Here is a 21,824-nt window from a genome sequence, read left to right on the forward strand (position 1 = left end):
GTTACATATCAGATATTTTGCAAATTTTTCAAGCAATCATCAATTATTTCAGAAGCAGCAGTCGCTAATTGATTACCTTGGATCATTGACTCCATAAGGCACTGGTTGTAATCATTTAAATTTTTTCTCACTAAGGCTCAATCAAGTATTCGATTGCTTCGCTGTGTCTCCCGAACTGGCTGATTCATAGCTGGTTCTCTTTTATCCCGTAGGGTCTACCCCCCTTAGCCTGCTATAGGGAGCTGGCTTAAACGGAGAGATCAGGGATCAAGGTGATAGCCCCCGGTCTGAGGGTTGTCGCGGTGCCTAGAAATTCTGTGCGACAACATAACCCTTGCATCAAAGGGGCAACAAGGGCAACAGAGACGAAAGAAAAATGTCTCTGAGGTGAAGTGTTTCAGATGTGGCGAGATGGGCCACTATGCATCCCAGTGTCTTTTGAAGAAAAAGGACAAGGATGAGAAGCACGATCCTAAGGTTGTAGCCGCAAAGATCGAACAAGAGGAGGAGTTCGCCATGACAGCCAAGATACCTCCAGGAGGGAGGTGGGCTGATTTAGAACTGTAGTTTGATAGAGCTACATATGGGCAGCATCCTTGAGGATCACACCTCTTGGATCATCAACCTTGCTACGAGGGCCCATGATCAGTAGTAGCGGGATGGAGGAGTTTTCGGTTGGCACCATCGAGTGTTGGAGCAACAGATGCAGTAGTTAGCAGCGCCAGAACTTGAGCAGCACAGAGTAGAGAGGTAGCAGTGCGTGGAGGCACAGTGTAGAGCTTCAACAACATAGTGGCTTCAAAAGACAGCGTGGGACTAGTAGCAGTCAGGCTTTTAGCACCAAGGTGTATCCACTGGATACTTGTCCAGTTTTGGGTGTTTTCAGTTGCTTCTCTCAGCCGCTGAGTTGCAGCATGGATGCAGTGTTAGCAGTGGCAGCGCTAGCATCATAGTAGATGCAACATTTGAGAGGGAGTTGTAGCGCAAATGTAGCATTGGCAGTGGCAGTATCAAAGGAAACACTACAGTTGCAGAAACAACACAGTAGTTGGTGGACAACATGTTAGACATCAACAACGCAGAGGATGATGCTTCAGAGGCAGAGCAGTACGTAACAACAATATATTGCTAGAGCACATTCCTCGCTAAGAGGTAGTGTTGATTTGGGGTAGCATCGGATGTGCCCTACATCGGATGTGCCCTAGGCCTAAAATTTTGCAGGGAGGCTTGGGCACATGCATTCCAAAGAACCCAAAAACCGTTTTGAGAAATTCCACCCAAAGATGATTTTATTAAAATAATTAATATTTTTAATGGGGTTCCTAAATCTAAATTGAAGAAAATTAAAATATTAATAGGTATTAATCTAATTGTGGGTGAATCTTCTAAATTAAGACGGAGATCAAATCAAAATGATCTGAGCCTTTGATTAAGAGTTAATCTGCGCCATTGGTTGTCCAACAGGAAGATATACGAAGGGGCTTGAGGGTCATTTGGAAAACACACCAAGAGAGATCAAGAAATCAATTTTCTGAAGTGAGAAGTTCTTAGGAGGAAAATTCGATTGAGGAAATTTCTTGCAGTTGAGGGGCAGGGATAACAACTTCCGGAGAGAGATTCTTAGTCAAAGAATCATCAACAGAGAGAGGCAGGGTGTAATCCAGCAGTAATAACGTTCAGCTAGAGCGCTGACGCGGAGCCGCGCAGAGGCAGCGCAAAAGCCAGTGAGGAATCCGAAATTTGCAGAGAGAATTCGAGTTTCAGAAGTCGGGAGCCGGGCTGTGAGACCAGGAGGCAGAATTCGAATCTCCTGGGCAACAAATCGACCGTTCAGAGGAGTAATGCAGTCCCCAGAGAGCTTGACGCAAACATTGCGTAGAGGCAATGCAAATGCAGCCAGAAAAGTCGGGGGCAATTAGTCTGGGGCTGGATTAGCTAGGATTTCCAGTGATAGTGTGAGGTAACGTCACAATTATTTATGCCAGAATTTCTCTTTGTAACTGAATAACCCTGTGAGTTATTCAGAGATGTATTTAGTGTTGATTTGGGGTAGCATCAGATGTGCTCTAGCCATGAAAATTGGTGGAGAGACTAAAAAGCATGAGATCTCCAAGACCTAGAAATCGTTTTGGAAAATTCCATTCGGATGAAAAGCTATTAAAATAATTAATATTTTTAATGAGGTCCTAAGTCTAAACTTAGGAAAATAAAAATATTAATGGGTATTAATAAAGATAAGGATGAGAAGCTTCTAAGAGATGAAGATCAAGTCTATTTTAATCTTAGTTGTTGATTAGGGACTTAATCTCAGCCGTTGATTCATCAACAGGAAAAGTATAAGAGAAGGCTTGAGGGTCAGTTGGAGATATACTGAGGGAGACCAGTCAGTTCGATTTCTGGAGCAGGGTTTGCTGAGAAATTCGAACTAGAGGTTTGGATTGCAGCAAGAGGTAGTGAGTACGGAACAGAGAGGCAAGAACAGTACCAGAAGATCAGTACAGAGATCAGAGAGGCAGACGTAGAGGCAGCAGGACTGCACAGTCACTAGAGGGCCTGCGTGGGTGATGCAGAGAGGCCCAGTGCTGACGTAGAGGGTCTAGGAGCTGCGCAGAGGCCAGCAAGTCTGACGCCGAGTTTGGGGGAGGTGCTGGAGAATTTATCTTTGTTGGGTAAGCCTGTTTGGCACCTAGTTGTACTCAAGAATAGCTGATTAATAAAATCCTCCTCTGCTGCACCGATTTTCCTGCATTGGGTTTTTCCGGGGACATTTGTCCAAAAATAACTGTGTTGATGTGTTTCGTTTTTGTGCATATATTTGTTTCTGTTCTATGGTGTGATACTTACAGTAGAGTTTATTTTAATATTTACTGAAGTGATTTCGTAAATAACTTATTGAAGAATAAGTAGGAAAAATAAATCAGTTGCTGCAGTAATAGAATTTTCACATGGTATCAGAGCAAAGAATCAGAGACATGAAGGGAAAATCAATTATGGGTCAAGATCATGATGCAAAGGCATCAACATCAGGAGACTCATGCAGATTTTCAGAAAATTGCACAAGGGATAGAAATCTTGATTTCTCTATGTTGGCTTCTAGATTGGAAGAAGAAGTTGCTTGTGTAACAAGCTCGACATCATCTGAGGTATGGTATATAGACAATGGAGCCTCCTGGTATATGATAGGAATCTAGGAATGTTTCTCTGAGTATCAGGAGGAAAGGATGAATTTTCAGATCACCATGGGGAATAAGGCAAAGTGTACTCCAGTAGGAAAGGGGACCATAGTGTTTCAAACAGAAACGGGAGAGCGGTTCCAGGCCACCAATGTGCTGCATGTGCCAGGACTGGGGATGAACTTACTATCTGTATCACAACTTCAAAGCAAGGGCTATGATGTCTTCTTCATTAAGGAGAAAGTGTACGTCAAACACTCAAGTTGGAAAAAGAAAGTGCAGATCGAAATCAGGAGTAACAATTTGTACAAGTTACAACTAGAATCACTAATGGCACTGATAAGAAATCATGGGGACAAGGATTTGAATGAACTATGGCATAGACGAATGGGACATTTGCACCATGGGGCTCTGAGAATCCTCAGGAAAACTGTAACAGGAGTTCCAGATCTTAGTACAGAAGGAGATGATGTATGCAAAGGATGTGCTCTGGGCAAGTATGCCAAAGCAACATTTCCTAGAAGTAAAAGCAGGGCCAAGAGTGCACTAGGATTGATACACTTAGATACTTTCGAACCAATGTCCACTAAAGGTCTTAGTGGTGCCGAATACTTCGTCACCTTCATCAATGTCCACTCCAGGAAAACTTGGATTTATTTTCTGAAAACCAAGGATGAGGTTTTCTGTCGATTCAAAGAGTTCAAGGCTCTGGTGGAGAATCTGACTGGAAAGAAAATAAAAGTTTTGCGCTCAGATAATGGTGGAGAATATGTGGACAAGACTTCACAGACTTTTGCACTAGGGAGGGCATCAAAAGAGAGTGGACAACTCCATAAAATCCAGAGCAGAATGGAGTAGCAGAAAGGAAGAACCAGACTATCGTGGAAGCAACTAGGGCCATGATGTATGATCAGGATATGCCAAAATTCCTGTGGGGAAAAGCATGCAACACGATAGTCTATGTTCATAATAGAACTCCTCATTGTGCATTGGGCAAGATTACTCTAGAAATAGTCTTCATAGGGAAGACACCTGAAGTCAGTCATTTCATGATATTTGGAAGCTTAGCATATTGCCGCATACCCAAGGAAAAGAGGAAGAAGCTGGATCAAACTGCAAAGAAAGGATATCTAGTGAGATATAGCGAGAACGCTAAGGCGTACAAAATCTATCTTCCAGGGAGTAGGAAGGTAGTAGTTCGACGAGATGTGAAGTTCATGGAGGATAGGGCCTTCAAAAAATCTCAAGAAATGCCTTCCGAGGAGCAGTCAAAAGATGAGTCGTTGGTTAAACCACTTCAACCAACAGAAGTAAAGAATTCTTCCTCGGATCAGGAAGAATCACAGGAGGAGGAGGAGCTAACAGAAACACCTACTACCAGAGGAAGAACGAGTAGGGAACTTCGTTAGATTCTACGAGATGCAGAGGATTTCATCGGTGCACCAAGAAACAATAAAAGGGAGCGAAAACAGCCAGATAGATATCAAGCATTAGTAGCTCAGGATGGGGAGCCTACCAGTTTTCAGGAGGCTGCTCAACATCAGGTTTGGTTGGATGTGATGGTAGAGGAATACAACTCTATAATGGTGAGCGATGTCTGGGAGGTAGTGCCGAGGCCTCAAGACAGATCGGTGGTAGGTTAGAGATGGGTCTACAAGATGAAATACGCTGCAGATGATAGTGCGGAAAAATACAAAGCCAGGTTTGTGGCTAAGGGGTATCCTCGGAAGGAAGGAATTGATTATGAAGAGACCTTCACCCCGATAGCCAGGTATACATCTATTAGAACTGTGATATCTCTTGTAGCATAAATGGGATGGGAGATTCATCGAATGGATGTCAAAACGACATTCCTGAACAAGGTGATAGAAGAGGAGGTATACATTGAACAACCGGAAGGCTTTGAGACACATGAGAAGAAGTCTCATGTATGTAGATTGAAGAAAGCCTTCTATGGGTTGAAACAGGCACCTAGAGCATGGTATGGTCGAATCGATGGCTACTTGCAGAAGATGGGGTTTGTCAAGAGTGACACAGATCCAAATCTCTACTATCTGGTTGTAGAGAATGAGCCTCTAATTCTAGTATTATATGTGGATGATCTCTTCTTGACAGGATCATCTAGGCTCATCGGGGACTGCAAGAAGAATCTAGCCACAGAATTTGACATGAAGGATTTGGGACAGATACATTATTTCTTTGGGTTGGAAGTTTGGCAGCAAAAGGGGGAGATCTTCCTTGGACAAGGGAGATATGCTACATAAATTCTAAAGAGATTCAGGATGCAGGATTGTAGACCTATGGTTACACCAATGATCACCAACTGGAAGAAAATTGATGCTAAGTTACCTTATACAGGCAGCTCATAGGGTCCGTGATGTATTTGATCAATACCAGGCCAGACATTTGTTAGGCTATCAACACCCTCAATCAGTTCATGGTGGAACTGAAGAGGGCACACTGGCCAGCAACCAAACATGTTCTCAGATATATACAGGGAACAATTGATTATGGACTCTTGTACACCAGGAGTAAGGATATCAGATTGAGTGGATTTACTGATGCAGATTGGGCTGGAAGTTCAGTGGATCAGAAAAGTACCTCTGGGTACTATTTCAACATTGGATCGGGAATGACCTCCTAGTGCAGTAGGAAACATAAATCCGTAGCTCTGAGCTCAGCTGAAGCAGAATATATGGCTGCAAGCACAACTTCGTGCGAAGCCATATGATTTAGAAAACTGCTTGTGAACCTATTCAGAAGAAAGATGGAGGCGACCAAGATCATGTGTGATAATCAGAGTTGCATCAAGCTCTCTGAGAATCTAGTATTTCACGATTAGTCAAAGCACATTGATATTCGGTGTCACTTTGTCAGACACTGTGTCCAACGAGGTGCAGTATAGTTGAGCTAGACTCCTATAGGAGGACATGAGGCAGACATCCTTACCAAGGGCCTTGGAAGAACCAAGTTTGATTATTTCAGGGAGAAGATGGGGATGATAAAGAATCCATTTTAGTAGCAGAAATGGGTATGATGTTGTAGTGCAGATGTAGTGTTGGGAAGAAGGACCAGCAACAGCGCGGATGCAGAGGGAGTTACAGTGTTGGGAAGAAGGACTAGCAGCTACACGGATGCAGAGGGAGCTGCAGTACAGATGTAGCAGTGGCAGTGATAGAGCCATGGACAGCAGTACAGGATGCAACAGTGCAGAAGATGTTGGGCTGGGAGGCCTAGCATCAGCACAGGTACTGGTGCCATATAATGAGAGTGATGCTCAGTGTGGAGTATTACTAGAGGACATTCCTAGCTAAGAGGGAGAGTTGATTTGGGGTAGCATCGAATGTGCTCTAGCCATGGAAATTCATGGAGAGACTAAAAGGCATGAGATCTCCAAGACCCAGAAATTGTTTTGGAAAATTCCATTCGGATGAAGGGTTATTAAAATAATTAATATTTTTAATGAGGTCCTAAGTCTAAACTTAGGAAAATAAAAATATTAATGGGTATTAATAAAGATAAGGACGAGAAGCTTCTAAGAGACGAAGATCAAGCCTATTTTAATCTTAGCCGTTGATTAGGGACTTAATCTCGATTGTTGATTCATCAACAGGAAAAGTATAAGAGAAGGCTTGAGGGTCAGTTGGAGATATACTGAGGGAGACTAGTCAGTTCGATTTCTAGAGCGCGGTTCACTGAAAAATTCGAACTAGAGGTCTGGATTGCAGCAAGAGGTAGTGAGTAAGGAACAGAGGGGTAGGCCAGTACCAGAAGATCAACACAGAGATCAAAGTGGCAGACGCAGAGGCAGCAGGGCCGCACAGTCACTGGAGGGCCTGTGTGGGTGATGTAGAGAGGCCCAGTGATGACACAGAGAGGCAAGAGCTGACACAGAGGATCTGGGAGCTACGCAGAGGCTGGCAAGTTTGACATTGAGTCTGGGGGAGGTGCTGGAGAATTTATCTCTATTGGGTAAGCCAGTTTGGCACCCAGTTGTACTCAAGAATAGTTGATTAATAAAATCCTCCTCTGCTGCACCGGTTTTCCTGCATTGGGTTTTTTCTAGGGACATTTGTCCAAAAATAACTGTGTTGATGTGTTTGGTTTTTGTGCATGTATTTGTTTCTATTCTATGGTGTGATATCTGCAGTAGAGTTTATTTTAATATTTATTGAAGTGATTTTGTAAATAACTTATTGAAGAATAAGTAGGAAAAGTAAATCAGTTGCTGGAGTAATCGAATTTTCACATTCAGAGTTTTCTACTGCTTAATAATAATAAACACTTAGAGCTGTTGCATCGGTTTTCCCGCATTGGGTTTTTCCGGGTACATTTGTCCAAAAATAACAGTGTCCTATGTGTTTGTATTTCCTTGCTCAGTTTCTATGTTTCAGAGTCATATTTAATTTAGTGTAGGCTGCTTCAGTAATTTACTTCAATATTTCAACAAGAAATCTGAAATAAGTTTGTAAAGTAATTTATGATCTAGGTGAACTAGATTGAGCTAGTTGCAGTAGGATTCTAGAGGTTGTTAGATCCAGGAATTTTCACAGTTGCTGGTTGGAATGTTGATCTTAAGGCTAAGTACTCCTTGGAATGATCTGAAAATTTAGCTCGAAACTCCTCTCCCAAAACCCAGAAATGGTTTGGCCCTAATCCAAGCCGAAACTAAGCCCACCAAGTGATGCAAATTCCCCAGCGAACTAGCAATTCGCCCTGCTATAAGCATGTGGATATCAGGCCTAAATATCGCTTGAAAAATTCTATAAAATTAGCCGGAGACTCCACTCAATAAACCCACAAAAACTCAAAAAGGGTTTGGGTTGAATCCACCGACCCTCGGTGACCCCCAACAAGTGTGAATTGCCCAATTTGGCAAGAAAACATTCTGCAATTTTGATGCTATTGAATTATGCTCAAATCTACCATGGTAAATTTCTCCCTGCTCCGGCTAAATTCTCCATTGAGAAATACCTCCTATCTTTAGCGCTTATCTCTCCGGACTCCACTTCTTTAAACCCCTACGCAAGACTTGGTCAAATAACTTCTATGCCCCTTCCAAAAGATAGAAAAATGACCCAAGTAATAACCTCCAATCCAACCCGGCAAATCGTTGTCCAAACTCCAGTCTAACAATAAGAAATTTCCTTGCAAAAGCCTAGAGCCTCTAATCTATGTGTGCTCCCACAATGTGCTCCACAAAATAACCTCTGCGCTCAAGAAATGTGCATTACTGAGTAAAATTCTGCAATCATTTCCAATGGAAGCTCTGAATTGAGCTCCCCAAATTGCCTTACTAGGGAGACACTCGAAGTTCTCTGAAATGAGGGTGGAATTCCCGCTCGGAAATTCCTTGTGAATAACACAAGTTGTCTTGGCTAAGCAAATCAAGAGAACTAGTGTTAAATTGTCAAATAATCAAAAGATACCAAATAGAGGCCTCTAAGCTCTATTTATAATTGCTAGCCCTCTCCCTTGGTGGTCCCCACCTTCCACTAATAAAATATTACTTTGCTGCCATTCTTCATTAAATAATAATTTCCACTTTTCTCCCACAAAATAACATTTTCTCCTTTTTATTTAATATCACCAAAAAATGGCAAAACTCGGTGAATTTTGCACTCAAAAAATTTGGGAACTTTACACGTTTTGGCGTCGTCGCTGGGGACACGAGATGCGTGTTTGGTTCCTATACGACATCATTGGCATATCATTCTGGGCGACTCCATTGGAAGAACGAAGCCCTAGTTCTTCATTGAGCTTTAAAAATTAATGCTTGTAGGGTGAAGCAAGCATCTATCAAGGCACTTAGATTCACCTTGGCGACTCCATTTTGGTCTTATATGCAAAATCATGAAAAATGGTTGATTGTGAAAAGGAAAGTATCTATGACATTAGCCCCGAAGATGTCCAAAGCTTATGGGAAAGATTGGATTTGTGGGCTGAGCTTTGTGACCATCTAATAGAGCATGAGAACGAAGACTTCATACTCAATTTTTATAACAAGAGCAGGTTAAACCTCCACAGCATATGGCAAGAGTATGAAGAAAGCCCTATGAAATATCTCTTCTATGAGCTTGCCTACTATACTGGTGCATTCAATTCCTTATGTCACAAGATCAATGAAAAATACAGCTCATTACCCGACGAGGATGTGAATGACCAAGATGGCCAAGAAAGTGAGGAGGATGTGGAGTTGTTGATCGCAAATTTGGAAACAAAAAATAATGAACTTGGGAACATTTCCTCTGAGGATGAAGATGGGGAGTTCGATCCCGAAAGTCTCTAGGTATTGCAAGAAAGGATGATGGAATTCGATGAGTCTCGCAGGGAACTTATGGTAGTGTGTAGCATCGAGGAAATTTTCTCCCAAATATACGAGGCATCGAAGAGGTTCTATAATATGAGATGCGAGTATGATAGGAACCCTATGGATGCCCTCCTTCTTGAAGCATATTACCAAAATTATGTAGTAAATACTTTGAGTGATATTCTTTAAAAGAAGAAAGAGGAAGAGTCCTCCCTGCCTAACAAAGAAGAAAAAGATTTGCAGCTTGGTCAACATCTAATACATAGTGAACAAGGGGATGATTATGAGGAAAGCAATGCTATTTGACATTATCTCATTTACTTTCTTCTCTGGTAAGGGTACATGCTACGTTTGATCCGTGGGACCGACAAACCCCAAATCCACAGTGTTGTTGTAAAGCCCATTTTAATATCGCGCTTTCAAAATTGACTAATTCATACATATATATATATGGCGCTATGGCCATCGAGGTTTGTACCTAGGTCATTATTGTGATCATACCCCATCTGAATCACTAGACCATAGCATAATGGACAAAAATAAATTAATCTCATTTGCTATATCTGCTAGCCTAAGTTACATTTTCCTTTTACCTGAGCCTAATACTACCACTTAAAGTTTATTGATGTGCACAAGTTAGCATTAGTCATTACCTTCTATTTGGCTTGAAATTCTCTCTCATTATTTCAAACATTAATTTTGAAACCCTGTAGCACTGAAGTCTTCAAATGTTATCTTTGATCGCTGTCTTTCTCTTTTTTCCGGGGCATGGAATTATGATGCTTTATTAGATAGTTTTCTCAAACCGTATGCAAATTTTAATCATACCTTGCCTACCAGGTTGATGATCAGCCCGATTCTCTTTTCTCTGCCATTTTACATCCTTTTGTTTTGAATAATGTTATCCATTTCCTTATCTGTTATGTATATCCAGTATTTGTACTTCAAGAACATTTCATTTATATTATATTCAGTATTTTACTATTTTATTCCTTGTACATAAACAAAATCTAGAATCTTCTTTTGTGTTTATATCTCGACATGGAAACCTAATTTTCTTAACCTTGGTATTGCAGTCCATGTTATAGAAGTGTCATGACATTTGTGGAAACCTAACTTATTAGCCTTAGCTATTACAGTCACATGTTATAGAAAAGTGTCATAGCATTGCATATCATATTTCTGTATAATAGGGGTTTTGAGACTTGGAATGCATTGCTTTCTGTAATGTCTGTAGTTATGGCATTATGACAGAGATATGATTGAGGTTTTTATGAATTTAACATACCTTATGTAATTTTTCTAGTCATAACATTATGGGAGAGCTAAGATTGAGGTTTTTATCAATTTAACATATTTGTAAACTTAATCTTGTTGTATCTTAGCAGAGAATCCACCAATGCCTGCGTGGAGTATGTCTTAGTGAAACATCATCATGCCTTCTAGATTTTCTAGACTGTGGCAATGGGAATAATATTCCTTCAAATTATAATCCACAGTATCAACAATGGTTAAATTCTACTCAGGCTTCAAGTAATTGCTTTGGGCAACAACCTGTATTCAGTTATGGTATATATATCAATGCACTTCCTGTCACTCTTGAGACTAAATTTATCAGCAAGTATGTCTACTCCCTGTTTTGGGGTTTCTTGGTAAGTGAAACTCCTTCCAGCTTCAAGTTTGTGCACTATATGCCTGGATTTTTTCTTCTTTTTGCAACACCTGACATAGATATTATATATTGGAATTTTTTTTTCAACTTTTAGGACGCACATAAAATCAATTGATAGTTCAATTGTCTTGTGCACACAGCAACTGAGCACACTTGCAGGGAATTTGGTTCCAAGTTTATTTGTATGGGAGATTGTGTTTACAATTGGCGTGATTGGAATGGGGCTTCTCCTCATTGCACTTCTTATTGGAAATATGCAGACTTATCTTCTATCACTAGGTCGTCGGTATGTGGATATATTAACTGTGATCCCTTTCAACACACACTTGTACATATCAGATATAAATCTAGCCAACGCACTTATTTACAAATACAACTAAAGAACTTGAAACCTATTTCTACTAATTTTCTGGCCTATCTACTTATGCATTTTGATATCTTAAAATTGGAATTGCAAATAGTTTTGTATAGAGCAGTTATATTCTTCACTCTAGTTCATCATTCTAAACAAAACACAAATCCGCATGCCCTTGTTGTTATAGCACTTGGAACCAGTGTTTTAATTTTCCCATTTCTAGGATGTGCTTAAAGAAATTTAATCTGCTGCTAATCACATTGTTTAATTCCATATTTTGGTAGTATTACTAGTATTCTGAATCTATTAGACTCTATGCTTTAATAAACTGTAGTTCTAATGGTGCACTTCTGTGTGTCAAACAAAATAAATCACAATTAATTTATTTTCTAAACATAATTACTCAAAAATGAGAAACACAAATAACAAGACACGATGGAGTGTAGATAATGGAGTATATCAGACATTTTGTCTTCAGATTTTTAATTTAGAACAGAGCACGATGACTTTTAGTGCAATTTTTTTTACAAACCATTGTTATTTATAGGATCCAAAGTTACTCTATTATGGTGGCTTGTTAATGACTCATGGGTCACAAGGTTAAATGAATATATAAACATGACAATGTTCACCTGCTGTCCTCAACCTAAACAAATATGGCATGTAGATAATTGGTAAAAAGAGCCATTGCAAATCATCCAGGATAACTTATATATGCTCTAAACAAGGCTTCAATTCTGTTCCCTGTTACCTATGAAAAGTTGGTAACCCACAGGAGAAAATTGTTCTCCTCATTTGACAGCCAGCCAACAGCCCTACGATAGACAGTAGATAGCATTATGCCAAAACTCTACACCTATTGCTTCGGTCAGTGCTGTCACCCCTCTAGCATTCTTCTTGAAGGAAGGTTGGTTGTCTATTGGCTAGCCTAACCATTCTAAAAATCATGTGTTTTCATTTAATGTTATGGGTATATTAATATGGATCGTGGAGCAAACTGGATGATTGACCAATCTCGATTGTATCCTTAGTCCCACAATTCACTCGGGAGATTAGTCTTCGACTCTAGTCCAATGGGATTTCCTTTGAGGCCTTAGGGTTTAGGAAGGTGTTAATTTTAGGCAACAATGGTATGTTCTATGCTTTAGAGCAATTTTACTTTAATTTCTTTATTAGCCCAGTATTAATATTCAGATTAACAATCACATCAACATGATAGTAAAATGCAGATAGAACATAAACATAAACAGTAGAAAACAAGCCAAGACAAGAGGACACAAGATGTGGCACCAGCCAGGGACAAACCCCAATGCGGGGAAATCCTTGATCAAATCTTCTTTTAGTCTTGAATAGTTCAGCAGAGAGAGATAGTACAATTTACAAATCTGAAATTTATAACAGCAGCAAAAGAGCCCTAATAAAAAAAGTCAACTCTGGTCAACAGGGCATATTTGACCCTCAGCTAATCAGTCAACTTCGGCATCCAAACAGCAAGATAAAACAACCCTCAAAACAGACAAATTCAGCCCAGTCAAAGTTTGGTCAAACAGCCCACCTGCGTTCAGCCTTAGCTGCAGTCAATGCTGGTCAACAGTCAACGTTTAGCCTCGATTAATGTGCACAGAAATGCGGCCTGCTCAAACAGAGATAGCCCTCACAAAAATGCAGTCAAAAGAGGTCAACGCATGTTGGTCAACACTTGGTCAAACTGTCCAGAAATTCGGTCTCCTGAAATTTGGAACGTGTGTAGAGAGAGAGAGAGGCCCAGAAATCTGTACCCAATCAATGCGGAGAGGGAGAGAAGTGTGAAGATGAGTGTGTCCAAATGAGGCTATAAGTGTGAAGATTATAGCAAACGTTAAGGATGAATAGACGTGATTGTTGGGCTTCTGAGCCTAAATAAGTTTGTTGGCCGACCTTGACAATTTGTCCATAATCAAAATAAATTCATAACTTCATTTGCACATATCAGAATCAAATGATCTTTAGATCAATCCTGCACCTCTCAAAGAGAGGAATCCAACAAAAATATTAGTTGTCATAAATAAGATGACCCATGTGGAGTTTGGACCTAGTTGCCAATTTTAACACTCCCTCTCAACCAGGGAGAACTCCATCTGCTAATCCATCTGCCAATCTGTACTATCTCTTCCATCAATGCATTGCTTTGCACTGCTTTGCTTTGCTTTGCTCTGCTCTGCTAAACTATGAAGAAGAAGAAGTGATCGAGAACGTATCATACTATTCTCTACTGACCCAAGGTCAATGCCAATCAAAGGAGAGTGTCTCATACCACTCCTACTGACCCGAAGTCAGTTCTCATTAATCCCAGATCAATATTGGTCATCCTAGCATAGGGAGTACTATGGTACATGATGTGTCCATCAGTGGCACTATGGTCCCTATCCTCATTTCCCTACTCATTGGCCAGATGAGAGGTACTTCCCATGAGTCCTAGACTGCATGGGTAGGATGTCTCAGTAGGAGAAGGATGAACCACTCATCCTGCCTACATGTCGCAAGGGATATCGCAAGAGAAGGTTGAACCACTCACCTTGTACACAACAAACCACTAGGGGAATGCTGAACCACTGACCCTATGGTTGCTCATCGCTTCAAGAAGTACCCCAAGCCCCTTGGAGCTCCCATAGCTTAATGTCCATCTCATATAAGACCCTCATAAGAGGGTCTCTCTACGACTCCAAGTCGTTCTCGGAAGGGCAGGAACTTGACCTTCCCCAGGGGTTTCATCAGAGTATTGACGACCTGTTCATCAGTCCCAATGCGATGGAGCCTTATTGCTCCTCATTGTACCATGTCCCGGATAAAGTGGTACCTGATATCTATATGCTTGGAGCGATTATGAAACACAGGATTCTCTGATAATCTGATCCGACTCTGGTTGTCGTAGAGGATCACGGTGGTATCCAACACTTGTCCAAACAGCTCAGTGAAGAGCTTCCTCAACTAGACAGCTTCACAGGAGGCCATACTAGCAGCTATGTATTTGGCCTCAGCGGTGCTCAAGGCAACCGATTTCTGCTTCCTACTCATCCAGGATGTCGAAGCAGAACCCAAAGAAAAACGCCATCCAGAAATGCTTTTGCGATCCACCACAGTGCCAACCCAATCAACACCAGAATAACCATGCAGGCTTACATCTCCGATAGTGTATCTCAGTCCATGAGTGATTGTGCCCCAAAGATATCTCAGAAGATTCTTGGCGACAATCCAATGTATATGATGAGGCTCAACCATATATTGGCTCAAGGTGTTCACTGCAAAACTGTTAAAATTGGCAACTAGGGCCAAACTCCATGTGGGTCATCTTATTTATGGCAGCTGATATTTTTATTGGATCCCTCTCATTGAGAGGTGTAGGATTGATCGAAAGATGATTTGATTCAGATAAGTATTCATGAAGTTATGAATTTATTTATGTTATAAGACAAATTGTCAAGTCGGCCAACAACTTGTGTAGGCTCAGAAGCCCAATGGTCATGTCTATTCATCATCTACATTTTAGTATAAATAAGAGAGAACTTGAAGTCATTTGAGACACTCTTCATGTGATCTCCTTCTCTCCACGTCTTGGGTTTTTGGTGAAGGAGAGACACTAAAGAGTATGCTGGGCTAAGTGTATGATGCCCTAGCCGTAGTTCAGATGTGCCCTAGCCATAGTTAAGGGAAGGCTCCTATCTAAAGGAGCTCCAATACATAGTCAACGTGATGCCCTAATCTGCTGTCAAGTGAAGCCCTAATCCATTGTCAATGGAGACTCTATACGCAGCCATGGAAACACTTGCATATATGCAACAATGGAGACTCTATACGCACAACAGTGGAGACTCTATAAGCAGTCATATTCACAATCAATTATACACAATCATGGAGACTCTTTATACGCACCACAGTTAGCCGCAGTTATGAGGAGGAACTACTGTCAAGACATATAGCCCCAGAGAGCCGCAGTCATCTCTGCATGAAGCTGAGCCACAACAAAAGGTTTTCACTGCACCTAGCTTTAGGAACAGTCATCAACTCGGGTGCTTGAGGAACAACAGCCTCAGCATATAAGTATATATTCATGTATCTCGGTGCTCTCATTCCATATGAAGTCACAATGAGGAGAAGGTTTACAATGATATAGTCTCGGCACCACTACAGGAGATCTCGGTGCAAGAAGAACTTAGCCTCGGTGAAAGTACAGACACAATCCTAGTCTCATGGTAAAAGCAGGATCTCAATGACTATCACTATCTCAGTGTAATGAGAAGAAGCAGGATCACAACCTCTACATAATAAGAAGGAGCTGTACCATAGCCTCGGCATAATCCTGATGATGATGGAAGGATCTTATTTTGTTCTTGAAGATCATAATCTTAACGAAGGTTACAATAGTAAAGATCTTCATGGAGCAGTCATGATGTAGCAGGGACCTAGCTGAAGGAGCAATCCTACCACAATTGTGATGATTAGCTGGGCACTGTGTGTAGATCTTACTTGCTGCTAGGCTAGGCTGCAAGCTATAGCCAACAACATAGGTTGTGTTAAGGGTTGCACTAGTCAGGCAAGTATGGTAGTACTATCAAGGATGAGAACTGAAGTTTGATGCCCCAACCCATGTAGCTGAGACAACTTGTACTGCAGGAGAAGGGCAGCATTCTCATGTTAGAGCACGGATAGGTGCAACAAATAGACGAGATGCATCACTATGTTAGGTGAAGCCGTCACCTTGGAGAATCAGTTGAAGCAGAATGTCTTCAATTGATCTCATGTATAGATAAGTCAAAGTGTTGACTTCTGTTGTAAATGTACTATCTCTCTCTCTGCTGAACTATTGAAGAACATTAAAGAAGAATTGATCAAGGGTTTCCCCACATTGGGGTTTGTCCCTGGCTGGCGCCACATCTTGTGTCCTAATGTTCCATCTGTAGTTTCCTTTAATGCTGATGTGATTGCTAATTTGGAAAAGTTATTGTGCTAACTGAGAAAATTGAAATAAATTTCTCTAGCATAGAACATACCTAAAATTAACATGGTATCGGAGCTGAGGTGAAGACAATGCCCAAGCAAGAGTGAAAGAGAAATCACCGAAGACAGTTGGGAAAGCACAAAAGGATCCATGGATTCCTCATCCCTCTTCAAATTCACCAAGGGTGAAGTCGAAGCAGAATATATTATCAGAATGGCGCAGTGGAAGTTTCTGATGGCCTACCTAAAGATCACTTTATTAGGAAGTTCGGATCTAAGGGTGGAAGGAAAGGCAGATGCCTTGGTTGCAATAAGTTCGGCCATCATGCGAAGGAGTGTTCGAATGGTAGAGACACATCTCTTGATGAAGATAACAATCATTCCAAGGACAACTTCAATGATCAAAGGAATGACGGGTAATGCAGGTCATCAAGGAAATGGTCGACTCTTTAAAGAAGGCAACGGGCCCCAGGTATGAAGGATCAAATGTTGTTTTTGATAAGATAAAGAAGAATTATCTTGTATTGGCCCTGATTGTAGTGATTTAAGGCACTTCATCGAATATATGGGTGCACTCTCTAATTTGATAGAGATGGAAACAATCATGGGATTATACCTGGAGCCGATGCCACCTATCTTGGAAAGGGTGTAGGGAATGTTACCCCTCAATTGAATGAGGGTAACTCGATTCATTTACAGAATATCTTTCATCTACCTAATTGCAAGAAGAACCTGGTGCCCATTTCGGCAAAGTCAAAGGTTACAGGGTGGCACTCATCGATGGAAAGGTACAAATTTTCAAAAATGTTTTTGAGTTCAGGGTTGTATCAAGTTGCAGGAAGTCCATTGGGGACCATGTCCATTAACACATAGCACCGGAGGTCTATGAGTCAGATGGTGGCCAAGATGCCTGAATTCAAAAAGAGCATAAAAGCACATGTCTGAGATGTACCGAAGAGGGGACCATTCCCCTCATGTAGCAGGTCCACAGGTTTGGAACAACTTGAGGAGTTTGAGATTCATGATCGGGAATCTCATGTATATAGGTGGAAGAAAGCCCTTTATGGCTTGAAGCAAAACTCCTCGGGCATAGTATGAGAGGATTGATAGCTGTCAGATAAAGTTGAGATTCACTAGCAGTGAATCCGATCCAAACCCTTACTAGAAGGTTGTGGATGATTGACCTCTCATACCGGCACCTTATGAGGACAATCTATTTCTGACAGGTGCAGACCCTCTCATTTGCAGAAGTAAGAGGGAGTTGGATTCCGAATGTGGAATGGTGAACTGTAAGCCTGTGACTACCTCGAGGATCTTAACTTTTAGAAGTTATATGGTAGTGATGTCGGACCAGATTTGGGAAATGCCTCTGAGATTCATAAACTCATTCACATTGATGTTCTTGGTGAACTTCCATCCAGACATTTGTTTTGCAGTTAGCATGGGGAGCTCATATTTGGTTGAGCCTCACTGGATTGGTGCCAAGAATCTTCTGAGATGTCTTCAGGGCACAATCTCTCATGAATTGAGATACACTGCCAAAAATATGAAACTACATGATTATTCGAATACTGACTAGGTAGGCAGTGTGGAGGAACACTAGAGCACTTCTCACTGTTGGTTCTCTTTGGATTCTGCTTTGATATCATGGATGAGCAAGAAGTAGAAGTCGGTTGTTATAATCACCGCCGAGACCAAATACATAGCTACGAGTATGATCTCGTATGAAGCTGCCTGGTTGAGGAAGCTCTTCAGTGAGCTGTTTGTACACATGATGAATACCACTATGATTCTCTGTGACAACCAGAGGTGGGATTCGATTATTGAGGAATCCCGTATTCGATGATTGCTCCAGCAGATAGACATCAGATACTACCTTATCTGGGATATGGTAAGTCAATGAGCGAGGAAGCTCCATCGCCATGAAATGATGTCGCTACACTTTGTCAAAGCCCCGAGAAAGATCAAATCTGTGATTTTCCTGAACGACTTGGAGTCGTCGAGAGACCCTTGTAAAAGGTTCTTGCATGATGCATACATTGAGCTCTGGGGGCTTGGGGTTCTTACTAGAGCAACATACGACCACAGGGTGACTTACCCTCCCCTGGTGGTGCGCGCTGAACAGGATGATTAGTTCTCTTGTGGGCCAGGATGATTCGTTCTTCGTGGCGATTATGGACAAGATAATTCGCTCTCCTGTGGATAAGATGATTCGCTCTCCTGTGGACAGAATGATTCGCTTTCCTGTGAACAAGGTGATTTGCTCTCTTGTGGGACAGGATGATTCGCTCTCCTGTGGACAGGATGATTCGCTCTCCTGTGGACAAGATGATTCACTCTCCTGTGGACAAGATGATTCGCTCTCTTATGGGACAAGATGATTCGCTCTCCGGTGGACAAAATGATTTGCTCTCTTGTGGACAAGATGATCCGCTCTCTCTTGTGGGACAGGATGATTTGCTCTCCTGTGGACAGGATGATTAGTTGTCTTATTGAGGCACCCTACCCATGCAGTCTGGGACTCATGGGAAGTACCTCTCATCTGATCAATGAGCAAGGAAATGAGGATAGGGACCATAGTAGTACCGATGGACACATCGTTGTATCTACTGTACTCCCTATGCTAGGATGACCTTCATTGATCTGGGATCAATGATATTGGTCTGGGACCAGTGAGAGTGGTCCCCACTATGACACTGACTTCGGGTCAGTAGAGGATTGGTCTGGGACCAGTGGTACACACTCTGAGACTGACTTCGGGTCAGTGGAGGATGGTATGATACATCCTCGATCATTTCTTCTTCTTCTTCATAGTTCGAGCTGTGCAGAGTTGAGCAGAACCAGTAGAACTAGTAGAGCTAGTAGAGTTGAGCAGAACTAGCAGAACTAGCAGAGCTAGTAGAGCTGAGCAAAGCTGAGCAGAGCTAGCAGAGCTGAGCAGAGCTATCAAAGTTGAGCAGAGATAGCAGAGCTAAGTAGAGCAGAGCAGAGCAATACAGGGCACTGATGGCAGAGATAGTACAACTTGACATATGGATCAGCGGATGGAGTTCTCCCTAGTTGAGAGGGAGTGTTAAAATTGGCAACTAGGGCCAAACTCCATGTGGGTCATCTTATTTATGGCAGCTGATATTTTTATTGGATCCCTCTCATCGAGAGGTGTAGGATTGATCTAAAGATCATCTGATTTCGATAAGTATTCATGAATTTATGAATTTATTTATGTTATAAGACAAATTGTCAAGTCGGCCAACAACTTGTGTAGGCTCAGAAGCCCAATGGTCATGTCTATTCATCATCTACGTTTTAGTATAAATAGGAGAGAACTTGAAGTCATTTGAGACACACTCTTCATGTGATCTCCTCCTCTCCACATCTTGGGTTTTTGGTGAAGGAGAGACACTAAAAAGTACGCTGGGCTAAGTGTATGATGCCCTAGCCATAGTTAAGGGAAGGCTCCTATCTAAAGGAGCTCCAATACATAGTCAACGTGTGCCCTAATCTGTTGTCAAGTGAAGCCCTAATCCGTTGTCAATGGAGACTTTATACGCAGTCATGGAAATACTTGCATATACGCATCAATGGAGACTCTACACGCACAACAATGGAGACTCTATACGCAATCATATTCACAGTCAATTATACGCAGTCATGGAGACTCTTTATACGCACCACAGTTAGCCGCAGTTATGAAGAGGAACCGCTGTCAAGACATATAGCTGCAGAGAGCCGCAGTCATCTCCACATGAAGCTGAGCCGCAGCAAAAGGTTTTGACTGCACCTCGCTTTAGGAACAGTCATCAACTCGGGTGCTTGAGGAACAACAACCTCAGCATATAAGTATATATTCATGTATCTCGGTGCTCTCATTCCATATGCAGTCACAGTGAGGAGAAGGTTTACAATGATATAGTCTCGGCATCACTACAGGAGATCTCGGTGCAAGGAGAACTTAGCCTCGGTGAAAGTACAGACACAGTCCTAGTCTCATGGTAAAAGCAAGATCTAAGTGACTATCACTATCTCGGTGTAATGAGAAGAAGCAGGATCACAACCTCTACATAATAAGAAGGAACTGTACCATAGCCTCGGCATAATCCTGATGATGATGGAAGGATCTTATCATGTTCTTGAAGATCATAATCTTAATGAAGGTTACAACAGTAATGAAGATCTTCATGGAGCAGTCATGATGCAGCAAGGACCTAGCTAAAGGAGCAGTCCTACCACAGTTGTGATGATTAGCTAGGTACTGTGTGTAGATCTTACTTGCTGTTGGGCTAGGCTGCAAGCCATAGCCAACAACATAGATTGTGTTAAGGGTTGCACTAGCCAGGCAAGTATGGCAGTACCATCAAGGATGAGAACTGAAGTTTGATGGCCCAACCCATGTAGTTGAGATAGCCTGTACTGCAGGAGAAGGACAACATTCTCATGTTGCAGCACGAAGAGGTGCAACAAATAGACGAGATGCATCACTATGTTAGGTGAAGCCGTCACCTTGGAGAATCAGTTGAAGCAGAATATCAACTGATCTCATGTATAGATAAGTCAAAGTGTTGACTTCTGTTGTAAATGTACTATCTCACTCTCTGCTGAACTATTGAAGAACATTAAAGAAGAATTGATCAAGGGTTTCCCCACATTGGGGTTTGTCCCTGGCTAGTGCCACATCTTGTGTCCTCTTGTCTTGGCTTGTCTTCTGCGATTTATGTTAATGTTCTATCTGCAGTTTACTTTAATGCTGATGTGATTGCTAATCTGGAAAAGATATTGTGCTAACTGAGAAAATTGAAATAAATTGGTCTAGCATAGAACATACCTAAAATTAACAAAAACATATGTCTGGATGGGAGTTCACCATGAACATCAGTGCTCCTATGAGTTGACAATACTCAGAAGCATTTCCCAATTTAAATCCAGCAACACTACCACATAACTTCTTAAAGTTAAGTTCCATCGGAGTAGTCATAGGCTTGCAGTCCACCATCCCAAATTTTTCCAATATCTTCACAAGATATTTTCCTTGAGAGATGAAAACTTCACCTGGCTTTTGCCAGACCTCCAACCCTAGGAAATAATGCATTTGTCCTAGGTCCTTCATCTCAAATCTAGAAGCCAACACCCTCTTACATTTGTGAATGAGAAGGTCTGCACTTCCATCAACTCGATGCTTGATTTTGTAGAGCCACTTAGAGGTGACAACCGATTTGTCCTGGGGTCGAGGGACCACATCCCAGACATCAGTCTTCATAATTGACTCGTATTCTTCATTCATAGCATCCTTCCATACTTGATGCTTAACGACTTCTTTGAATGATGAAGGCTCATTTTGAATGA

At 41.6% G+C, this 21,824-nt stretch overlaps 1 protein-coding gene across 4 annotated transcripts in view; it reads left to right on the forward strand.

The window, feature by feature from the left end:
- The window catches only part of LOC149144963 (putative cyclic nucleotide-gated ion channel 20, chloroplastic), a 481,236-nt gene that overhangs the window by 288,320 nt on the left and 171,092 nt on the right, over positions 1 to 21,824 (forward strand). For all 4 annotated transcript variants that reach the window (XM_089446392.1, XM_089446393.1, XM_089446390.1 and 1 more), the window contains 2 exons: positions 10,872 to 11,135; positions 11,296 to 11,441. In XM_089446392.1, coding sequence (XP_089302518.1) covers positions 10,872 to 11,135; positions 11,296 to 11,441 — 410 coding nt within the window. The remainder of the gene's footprint in view (positions 1 to 10,871; positions 11,136 to 11,295; positions 11,442 to 21,824) is intronic.

Source organism: Pinus tabuliformis, chromosome X, assembly GCF_031772625.1.
Source record: "Pinus tabuliformis cultivar Carrire ecotype Pingquan chromosome X, CPIR1, whole genome shotgun sequence".
Taxonomy (NCBI): domain Eukaryota; kingdom Viridiplantae; phylum Streptophyta; class Pinopsida; order Pinales; family Pinaceae; genus Pinus; species Pinus tabuliformis.